At 61.2% G+C, this 10,446-nt stretch overlaps 2 protein-coding genes across 2 annotated transcripts; one reads left to right on the forward strand and one right to left on the reverse strand.

Moving 5' to 3' along the window:
• The first annotated feature begins 1,057 nt into the window (after positions 1 to 1,057).
• Positions 1,058 to 2,308, forward strand: LOC311628484 (cytochrome c oxidase subunit 8B, mitochondrial-like). Its single transcript, XM_084895701.1, has 2 exons — positions 1,058 to 1,251; positions 2,096 to 2,308. The coding sequence occupies exons 1-2, from the start codon at positions 1,144 to 1,146 to the stop codon at positions 2,195 to 2,197; spliced, it is 210 nt and encodes a 69-aa protein (XP_084751827.1). The 5' UTR covers positions 1,058 to 1,143; the 3' UTR covers positions 2,198 to 2,308.
• Positions 2,309 to 2,557: 249 nt separating this feature from the next.
• Positions 2,558 to 10,426, reverse strand: PSMD13 (proteasome 26S subunit, non-ATPase 13). The gene is made up of 13 exons (XM_084896032.1): positions 9,890 to 10,426; positions 8,723 to 8,801; positions 7,416 to 7,450; positions 7,286 to 7,341; positions 7,005 to 7,048; positions 6,759 to 6,845; positions 5,621 to 5,792; positions 4,788 to 4,867; positions 4,589 to 4,714; positions 4,078 to 4,140; positions 3,515 to 3,595; positions 3,266 to 3,382; positions 2,558 to 2,881 (listed from the first exon to the last, which is right to left on the reverse strand). Exons 1-13 carry the CDS (start codon positions 9,982 to 9,984, stop codon positions 2,786 to 2,788), a joined length of 1,131 nt encoding a protein of 376 aa, XP_084752158.1. The 5' UTR covers positions 9,985 to 10,426; the 3' UTR covers positions 2,558 to 2,785.
• Positions 10,427 to 10,446: the final 20 nt, after the last annotated feature.

Below are 10,446 nucleotides of genomic sequence, written 5' to 3' on the forward strand. Positions count from 1 at the left end.
ACATCGATGAGAGAGAATCATCGATCTGCTGCCTCCTGCACTCCCCCGTCTAGGGACCGAGCACACAACCCAGGCACATGCTCTTACCGGGAATCGAACCGTGGCCTCCTGGTTCATAGGTTGATGCTCAACCACGGAGCCACGCCACCAGCTGGGGCACCACCGTCCCTAGTGACACGCTGTCTGGAGGCCGCGGGTCCATGTGGTTCTCAGCTCCCGGGCTTGTGCCCACACCGACCCATAGGGCCTCAGGGCTATGGCCTCCAACACAGTCCACATGAAGGCTCAGGTCCTGGGGGGTGACGTGACCCAATCTGTCTGCACACTGACCCCCTCAGTCCAACCTGGGCCCCTCCCCCTCCCGCCCCCCACCGGCCCCCTGCCCTCTCCTACTTCCTTCTGTTCAGCAACAAGGACTGGAGTCAGCTGAGCCAGAAAGGCCAAGCCCCAAACCCAGCCGCGAGGCAGTGAGTGCGGGTCCTCACAGGCCTCGTGGCCGGCTACAAGCGCACCTCAGCATCCTGCAGTGCCTGCCGACAACGCGGGGACGTGGCCTTGGCGTCTGGTGGACATGTGGGGACAGACAGGCCCCCTGCCCTCCCCAAGGACTGCTGGGCGGGCGATGTATGCACAGAGAAGGTGCATTTCCTCTGAGCAGGAAACAAGGTTCCGAATAACTGTTCCTGCCAGAGCACTGCCCTGCTGGGGGCCAGGGCCTGAGTTCGCCCAGGTCAGCAACTGGGCAGCTCATTGCTGTGCTGTGCCCGGGTGGCAGGGGGCTCTGGGGACACCTGGCAGCTGCAGTCAAGAGAGAAAAGCCAGGCAGCTCAGCCAGAAATGCCAACACCAAAGCCCCTGGGCATCATGGCCGCCGGCCGGGTCCCTCTGAAACTGTCACTCGCCCTCCAGTGCTCACAGGCCCGGGTGAGGAGGGTCAGCCATGCTGGGAGGGCCAGGCCCACTGCAGGGGACAGGCCGGCGGCTGCGGCCTGAGGCTGGCGACCTTCCTGCCAAGCCCTGGGCCAGGAGGGGCAGCTGTGCTTCCCCTCGAGCTATAAAAAGCCCAAGCCCAGCCCCGCGAGCAGAGGGCAGAGCGAGGGACAGGACGCACGGGACTCGGAGCTCGGAGCTCGGACTGGCAACATGAGGTTGGGCCCCGCCATCAGGCTGCTGCAAGCCCCCCTGAGGGCCTGCGTGGTCCCCAAGGCGCACATCTCCGCCAAGCCGGCCAAATCCCCCACTTCTGCCCCCGTGAGTACTGGGCCCGGCCCCGGGAGGGCTGGCAGTCCCAATCCCCAGGATGAGGCGGCTTTCAGGGGGTCCCAGGAAGCCAGGCTGGTCAAGGGAGAGGGAACGGTCACCCTCCCAGGCCTGGCGCTGCCAGAGGGGACCTGGGAAAGGGGCCTGTCTAGGGCGGGCGGGGCTTTTTCCCAAGTGCAGCTGCGGTCCGGCAGTCAGCTGTCCGTTGGGCCTATTCTCAGGCTCCACTGCCTCTGCCAAGGCAGGTGCCGGGGCTGAACTGGGAGGGGCCGAGGGGTCCTGCAGTCACCGTGGGAGGGGAGGTGGGCTCTCCGAGGGCCCGGGGAGCACAGGGGGAACTGACCTGGGCCAAGCCTAAGTAACCAAGGTTAGGAAGGTCACCAGCCCAAGGTCATGTGCTGGGAAGGGAAGCTGAGCTCCGCCTGAGCCCTCTGGGGTTGAAGCTAAAAGGAGGGTTAGTGTGTCTTCCCCCCTCTCCCGCCCCCCTTCCCCTGCTAATCAGGCACCTGATCTAGGAAATGGGAGGGCCAGGCTGCTCCAGGAGGAACCAGGGGGAAGCAGAGCTGCCTCTTCAGAACCCGCCCTGACGGGAGAACACAGGAGCCAGGCAGGCCCCACGCACCCACACACAGCCAGGAGCCCCATGACCCCGGGCTCCGGACAGGCCCCCACTCCGAGGCCGTCCTTGTTTCAAGCAACTTAGAACCTGGGCGGTCTGCCGCCCGCAGGCCCTGAGCAGCAGCACCTGTGCCCTGGGAAGGAGTCAAGGTCGAGGGAGCCGGGCGGACACCTCCCGTGACCCGGGCCTGGTGCCTCCCATGTGTCTCCCCGGCAGGAGCAGGCCGTGGCGCTCGTGGTGACCTTCTTCAGCTTCATGATCCCCTCGGGCTGGGTGCTGTCCCACCTGGAGAGCTACAAGAAGCGCTCTGGCGAGTGAGGATCCACCGAGTGAGGCCCCGCCCAGTCCGCCCGGTGACGTCTGCCAGTGAGGCGGGCAGCCGCCGCCGCGGGCATGGGAGGGAGCTCTCATTAAACCCTCCCCACCGAACGCTCGCTGTGTTCATGCACGCGCCGCCTCCCCGGACTCGGCACAGGGCACGCGGGTCACAGGAGCCGCTGGCTTCAGGCAGGGGGCAGACCTGTCAGAGGGCGTCCGGCCCTCGCCCCCACTCCACCCGTCCCGCACGTGCAGGAGCGCTCTCCTCACAGGGGAGGCCAAGGCCACTGCCCCAAACCCCCTCGAGGCTCTGCAGACACAGGCGTGGCCTGGAGGGTGAGCCACGGAAACCACAGCGAGGACACGGCAGCGGCTTTTATTGCAGGGCCTTCGGGCCACCTGGGAACGCGCTCACACGGGTGGGGGGACAGATCGACCTGGAGTGGTGCCACACGCAGGGCCCACCCTCCGACCCGCGGGCCCCACCCTCACTGCGGTCAGGAGACGCCACGGGGCCTTTCCCAGGAAGAACGTCCTGCCAGCAGAGCCCGCCTCAGCGGGGAGCCTGGGGGGTGGCCTCGGGAGGCTCTAGGTGAGGACGTCGTGTGCCTGATGCTCCACCAGCATCTCCATGCTCTTGACGTCTGTGCACCAGGACTCCAGGCGCTCCTTCATGCCCTGGATCTGAGGGCGGAGGCAGAGTGAGGTACAGTGAGGCCCTAACGGAGGGATCCCGAGCTGGGGTCGGGGGGAGGACACGGCACCCCACAACCATCTCCCACAAGCACATTTTCACACGCTGGCAGGAAGCCAGCAGTCAAGAACAGGGGAAATCCACAGGATTAAGTTCCAGCCAATGTGAGGATGGATTTAAGCTCAAATCACATAAGCAGGAAGGTGCCCGATCAGAGACCAATTTTAGGATTAAAGGGCATCACCACCTACCAGCACTGTTACCACAATCACTTTTAAACACAGGGTTCAGGTCCCAGGCGGCAATGAACCCTGAAACCCTGCCCCAAGCAGGAGCCGCCCCGGAGCCCCTTCCTTCCCGATGGCCAGCGTCACCTGCTGCAGATCCAGCACGCGGGGCTGCACCCAGGTCATGTGGACCCGCGCGTCCACCTCGTCGATGCTGCCTTTCACCAGCCCCACCGACAGCGCCTTCATCACCAGCAGCTCCACCTGCGCAGAGGGCGGGTCAGGGGTGGGCTGCCCAGTGCCGGGAAGGACCGCTCCTCTGTGGTTGAGGTCCGGGAGCAGGGTGCCCCCCCAGGAGCCCGGCCCCTCTGGGACAGCCCAGTCCAAACACTGTACCTCGTTCACGCTGATCTTAGAACTTTTGGCAATTTCTTCAAAAGTGAGTTGTCTGTGATTGGCAGGTCGTGTGAAAGTCATCTGAAAAAATTTTTCCAAGTGAGAACTGTCAGAAAACTGAGTAAGGATCCTTTTGTCAACACTTGCTCTGAAAATGCAGATACTAGTACCTCTACACTCCAGCTTTCTCAGTGCTAGCCCTGCATCTCATTAACCAGCTCTCAGTGCCCAGGGGAGACGGTGAGATCAGCCGCACGGCGGCAGCTTTCTGCCCGTCACTGTTCACCTCGGAGCAAGTGCTCGGAGCTGGGGACACTGCGCTGAGCCGAACACAGAGCCCTTTTCTCAAAGGCTCAAACTCACCGGCCACCGTGGCCCAGTGGCTGAGCGCCGACCTAGGAACCAGGAGGTCACAGTTCGATTCCCAGTCAGGGCACAGGCACAGGTTGTGGGCTCGATCCCCAGTGTGGGGCGTGCAGGAGGCAGCTGCACCAGGGCTTGGGGTGGGCAGGACCGCACCACCTGCCGGCCTCTCAGCACAGAGGGTGCTGGCGCTCGCTTACCTCCATGAGGCAGAGCAGCTGGATTTTCCTCAGAAGCTGAGCCTCGTTGGCGGCGAGATCAGGCTGTGAAGGAGAAAGACACGTCACCTGACCAGCAGGTGGGACAGAAATAGGCACTTGCCTGAGGCTCCCGACGGAACTGGGAAATGACTAGAACAGCTGGAGGCCGTTTCCCAGACCAGAACGTGGCCGGCAGAGCTGTTCCGGTGTCAGACAGCAGGGGGCGGGCCTCAGTTCTAGGGCCTTGTCCTGAGGGAAGAGCACATTACCAGCTTCCCCGGAGGCAGCCCCAGGGGACAGTTATCTGCTGAGCTCAGAGCCACACTCAAGACGGGTTCATGACCCCAACCCAGCTCCGCTCTGCGCACCCGGAGGTCACATTCTGTCAGAGGCTGTCACTCTCCCCCAGTGCTGTCTGCAGGGCAGAGCAGACCACTACACCTGAGCTACCCAGGGTGCTGCCTGCCTGTCTCCCCGGCGATAGGGAGAGGCAGGGGCAGCCTGGACTGACCTGCTGGCCCCAGGCAGCCTTCAGCGTCTGGAACTGCTCCACGTTGCCGCTGTTGAAGGCATACAGGGTGTCGATCAGCCACTGCCGGTCAGTGCCCCTCAGCGACTCCAGCACGGGGTGCATGAGCTGCGGGACAGAGACGGTGAGCTGGCAGCGCACACTGCCCGCGGCGACGCGTCTGTGCCCTGGGCCCACTTACCAGTTCTCCGAAGTTAAACACTCCCTCGCCGAGAAGTCCCGCCAGGCCCAGCGTGAAGGCTCTCTCCTGCTGCTCCGGCACTAGGACGACAACACCCCTCGTCACACGTCAGGAGCCCCGTCCTGCTCAGAGCGCGGCAGCACCCCGGGGGTCACAGCAGAGCGCTAATAGGCGCCTGGTGACAGCGCTGGGTTCAGATCTTGGGGGCCCGCCTTCACGGGCTCTGTGGGAAGCGCACCCACCCACTCTCTCCCCCTAAACCATGTGACTACCTCCCTTCCCGCCTGTGCTCCCAGAGCCCTCAGGTGGGAGCGTGCCCCATGGAGCTCGCTTAGCCTCTTCCCACCAGAATTAGCTCCTTTTCCCACAGTGAGCCCCCGCCACATCGGCTGCCTGCCCCGGGCCCTCCTGGAGATGCAGCCATGACACTCACTTCCAGGAGTTGCTGCTTTGGAGGCTTCAACAGTGAACTGTGAGGAACCTCTAAAATCCTTTGTAAACACATTCACCGCCCTCTCCCCGACTCAGGGTCATTTTTCTTTCCTCCCTCAGGTCCCTGAGAGGTTTCTGCCGCTCGTCCCCGGGCCGGAGGGGCAGGCTCTGACAAAGCCCCGGGGGGTGGGGGGGAGTGCTCAGGCTCCTTCCCCCGAATGAGACACCAAAGACTCGACCAGCATGGAAGCTACTGCTTCAGCCATCCTTCCCGCTCCAGCACGGCTTCCTTCCCAAGGGGAGAGGCACCGAGGCTGAGACCTGCTGTCTCCAGCCCCCCTTCTCCCCCCGCAGCATCCGCAGGCGGGCTTCTGAGGGGCACCGGCCAGTGCGGGTCTCACCTGGCAGGTCCTTGATGTCGACGCAGCCCAGGAAGCGCAGCGCGTCCTTGTAGTAGGAGGCGTGGTTGCCGATGGTCTGGTAGTACTTGCTGGAGAGGTCGTAGAAGCGGCTGTGCACCGACGTCACGCCCGGCAGGTTGTTGAGCATTTCTTCGACATCTTCGATGGTTTCCTGTTCCCAGGAAGCAAGACGGATCTCTCTGTAGCTTACAGCGTTGTAAAGTAACACGTGACAAGATAGGAAGCAGCAGAACTTGGCGTGTTAGAGCAGAAACCTCAGCCCAGCCAAAAGGCTCGGTGGGGCGTCCACCCGTGCACCAAGAAGCCGCCGGTTCGAATCGCGGTCAGGGCCCAGGCCCAGGCCCAGGCCCAGGCCGTGGGCTGGAGGCTCGACCCCCAGTAGGGAGTGTATAGGTGGTAGCCGATCAATGATTCTCCCTCTCCCTTCCTCTCTCTCTAAAATCAATAAAAAACAGACCAAAAGGCTCCAGAACAGGAAACTCTGACATGAAAAGGATGCAGAAGAGGGGGGGCAGCAGCATGGGAGCTGACTGGCGGACCCTGGTCCACTGGGGCCCTCAGGCTGTGCCTGGCTGAGGCTGTGGCCCCCGCGGAGCCAACACGCTGGGTCCTGTTTGCAGGTAACGCAACAACCAGCAACTTACCCTTAAGTGGTTTCTGAGGAAAAAGCCGGGCACACAGACAATGGGCAGGGGGATGGCAGCAGTGAGAGGAAAGGGCACAGGAGAGTACTTTGTGCTATTTCACAACTTTCCTGTAACTTATTTTAAAGTAAATAAATAAAGAGAAAAAATAGGATTTCCCCCAATAGTTTTTTCTTTTTTTTGGTCATTGTTGCTAGCCCTCAGCTAAGGCTATTTTCTCCATTGATTCTTAGGAAGTGGGAGGGAGGGAGGCAGGGAGGAAAGATCGATGTGAGAGACACACACGGATTGGCTGTCTCTCCCACACACTGACCGGGGCCGAGCTGGAACCCGCAGCACAGCAGGTGCCCTTGACCAGGATTCAATCCCATGGCCCTTCGGTGCGCAGGCCAGCGCTCTAACCACTAGGAAAACTGGCCAGGGCTTAAACAGCCTTTTAAACCAAAGACAAACCTGAGTGACGGCGACCTCACCTTTGTGACCTGTAGGTCCCCGATGTTCAACTTCAGGGCTCCGATGGCAGTTTTACACAGGATCACGGCCTCGTCGCTGCTCTTCACCTACAGACGCCGGAAACAGGAACCTCAGACGGGTGGGCAGTGGCCCACAGAGCAAGGCACCCGCACCCTGCGGGCTCCCACGGGCAGAGCCTGGTCTCCAGGGCTGTGGACAGCGAGCGAGCACAGACACAAACACATATTTAAGAACTTCACACGTACCTTCTCACGTGTCTTCTCCAGAAAAGTAAGAGCCACGTTAGGATCTAGAAAAGGAAGCAGAACCAGCTCAGAAGAACCACCAAAGGTCTCTTTACAGACTGGTCTCTACCAACCAGCATGCTTTTACGTGGGATAACCTTGAGATTTGGAACATAAACAAAGATAAAAATGTTAGAACTGGATATTTTCTATCAAAACGCAATAAAGCTCCATTCCGTACGCTTCAAGGCCCCGGAAGCAGCTGGCACCGGGGCCAGCCCTGCCAGCAGCAGGCCACTCACCCGTCATCTGTCTGACCACGTGGAGGATGATCTCCACCAGGGACAGGGGGTTCACCCTGAAACACAAGCACAGCCGTGAGCGCCAGGCCTCGGCGCTTCCTTTCCCAAGTCGACAAGCAGAGGCCCTTACCTGTGCTCGAAGTCACTGATGAAGTTTTCGTAAAGCTGTGGAGCAAAACGTGGAGAGAAGTCAGACACCTGCATCTGCAGAGCCAGCCGGGACCTCGCACGGCGGGCACGTTTCCCAGGACCCCCGCGTGTGGTTATTAGGTTCACACAGATGATCACCAACGGATATGACAGCAAGCTGGGCTGTTCCTGGCTTGGGGCATTGTACCGGCCTAGAAGGCTCTCTGAAGACCAAGTCCTATGTTCTCCTCCAAAGCACCGGGTGAAAACAGGCCATCAGCTTGAGCCCAGGACCAGCAGGTTAAAAGACTGCAGGCTCATTAGTCCCATCTCTGGTCCCCAGCCACTCAGCAAGCACCGGGCGCTGCCCCGGGCTCCACGGGGGTCCATGCTTCGTGGGGACTCATGAAACGGCATCGCCAAGAACTCAGGAGCAAGGGGAATTGAAGCACACAGGTGGAGCAGCCACAGGGAGAGGTTCCCCCGGCTGGGGTGGCTCAGTGGGTAGAACATCCGACTGCACACTGAAAGGTCCTGGGTTTAAGTCCCGTCAAGGGCACATGCCAGGGTTGTAGGCTCCATCCCCAGCAGGAGGTGTGCAGGAGGCATGATTCCCTCTCATCACTGATATTTCTATTTCTCTCCCTTCCTTTCTGAAATCAATTTTTAAAAACTATACACACACACACACACACACACACACACATATATATATTTTTTAAACAAACAAACACAAAAACAAAGGGAGAGGTTCCAAAGCTTATTCCGGAAATGGTGACGAGTTCTAGGGAATGCAGAACAACGAGGTGGCAAGTTTGGTGAGGGAGAGGGGCAGCTGGGTAATCCAGACGCGCCAGGCAGGAGGGAGCATGTGCAGCACGGGAGAAGCCTCCCTGTGGTGCGGGAGGGTTTCTGAAGGACAGACAGCGAGCGGGAGGTGGGTCTCTGTCCCGCTCAGGGCTGAGCCTCTGGTGGCATGTGATCACAGGCTGTTCTGACAGTAAGATCCAGGAGCATGCCACATGACCGCATCTTAGGAATTTAGATGCCAGAACGTGTGTCACTTATGCGCTGCGATCTATGGCAAGCCACTCAACCTCTGGGCTCTGCTCCTACGGCACAGAGTCGGCCACAGCACGCCTGCCTCCCCGTGTTGCTGCGAAGAGTGAGTGAATACACGTGTGAACAGCCCCTGGCACACAGTGACTGCTGACTCAGCGCAGCGTCTTGTCATTGCAAACCCCACCCGCCATCTCCGAGTCCTGGAGCACATTTAGGCAACCTGACCCAGCATGACAAGGCAGTTACCTTAATAAGACCATCTCCTTGGGCAAAGCACGGGTCCTGCACAAAGTCCAGCACCTGCAGTGTCAGCTGATGCCACAACCTGAAAAACGTAAGACCTAGAAAGTAACGTCCAGTCACAGGCACGGCTGGCCCTTGTGCGGGAGCAGGAACCTCTCTGCTGAGTGCAGGGAGGGTGCCACCGAGCCGAGTTCTTTCCTGGCTCCCCTCCTCCGAGGTAGGACCCCCGAGAGCGCCTCTCCTCTCCGAGACCCAGCGATAAACGGAGAACATCCCTCCAGACCACCTCCCAGGGTTCCTGTGAGGTGTGGTGGAGGCAAGAACCTTGGAATCGTACACATTCAAGTCCAAACCCTAGCTCTTCCGCCTGGCAGCCGAGCCCTCAGGGAAGGAGCTTCCACTGAGCTCATTTCCCCTCAGTGATGGGGTGATTGACAGCGAGTGCAGGGAACTCTCTGGAATGACAGCACACTTGAAACCAAAGGCTAGTTTTTAAGGATGCAAGTAAACTGCCCTGAAAAATACCAAGTGCTGCCCTGTGTGGCTCCGTGGTTGAGCGTCCAACTGTGAACCAGGAGATCACAGTTGACTCCTGGTCAGGGCACATGCCCCAACTGCGGACTCCACTGCCAGGGTAGGGTGTGCAGGAGGCAGCCGATGGTTCTCCCCCATCATTGATGTGTTTATACCTCTCCCTTGCTTTCTTCAATAAAAAGATTTACTTCTTTAAGTATATTCTGGTTTCAGAGAGGAAGGGAAAGGGAGCGTGTAACCAAATGCAGACTCAACGCGGAAAAGGCAGACCTGCGCCGGGCTCTGGTCCCCCGGCTCCAGAGGGCGAGGGCCTGGGCAGTCAGTAGGAGGAGGCCAAGAGCAGGACGCCAGGATCTGCTGTCCAAGCCCGGGCGCTGGCTTGTTGGGGTGGAACGAGGATAACGCCACCGGCCAGCCCAGAACCCTCTTCTGAGATCGGCAAGTTCAGAACCCCCGCACAGCCCCTCGCTCAGGAGGCCGTGACCCCTAGGCCCCCAAGCCCCCACCCGTGTGGCTGCCACCCCGCCCCTCGGCCATGAACCCCCCCCCTCACCCCCGGCCAGGCCCGGCCCTTCGCGGCGCCCTCCCGCCCCGGCCCCCCGCCCGCTCCCTCCGCTGCGCCCGCCTCAGCCTCACTTCTTCGTGTAGAGCTCCTCCAGGCGGTGCCACACGGCGGCCTCGCCGGGCCCCGAGCTCTGGCTCTGCTGGAGGAAGCCTGGCACATCCTTCATGACGGCGAAAGAAGCCAAAACGATGCTGCCACCAAGAAGTCCGCGCCGCGGGGACGGCTGCCGGAAATGCTCACTCACTTCCGGCGCCTCGCCGCGCGGGGCACGCCGGGAGCGCTGTTCGCGGCACTGGGCGTCCCCCGGTTGTCAGGGTAACCGCGACCCTGGTGCCCTGAAGCGTGAGGAGTGCGCGCCTGGGGTCAACCGCCTGCCTGTTGGCCTCGGCCCTCGTGGCCCGCAGGCTCCTCTCTCCAGGGCAGCGGCGACAGCACGCTCCTAGCAGTGTCTCTGAGGACGGAGCGTGCGGGCGCGGCCTGCTCACAGCGGGCGCTCTCCAAGCGTCCCCGCCCCCGGCTGGAAGAGGTGGGCGCGCCGGAGGAAGACTGGACACTCCCGCTGTGGGCGGAACTTTGCGGGCTGGGAACTGCCTTCACCCGGAGTCTGCGGCCCCCGGGACGCGCGGGG

This window comes from Pipistrellus hanaki, assembly GCF_964339955.1.
Source record: "Pipistrellus hanaki genome assembly, chromosome: 9".
Lineage (NCBI taxonomy): Eukaryota > Metazoa > Chordata > Mammalia > Chiroptera > Vespertilionidae > Pipistrellus > Pipistrellus hanaki.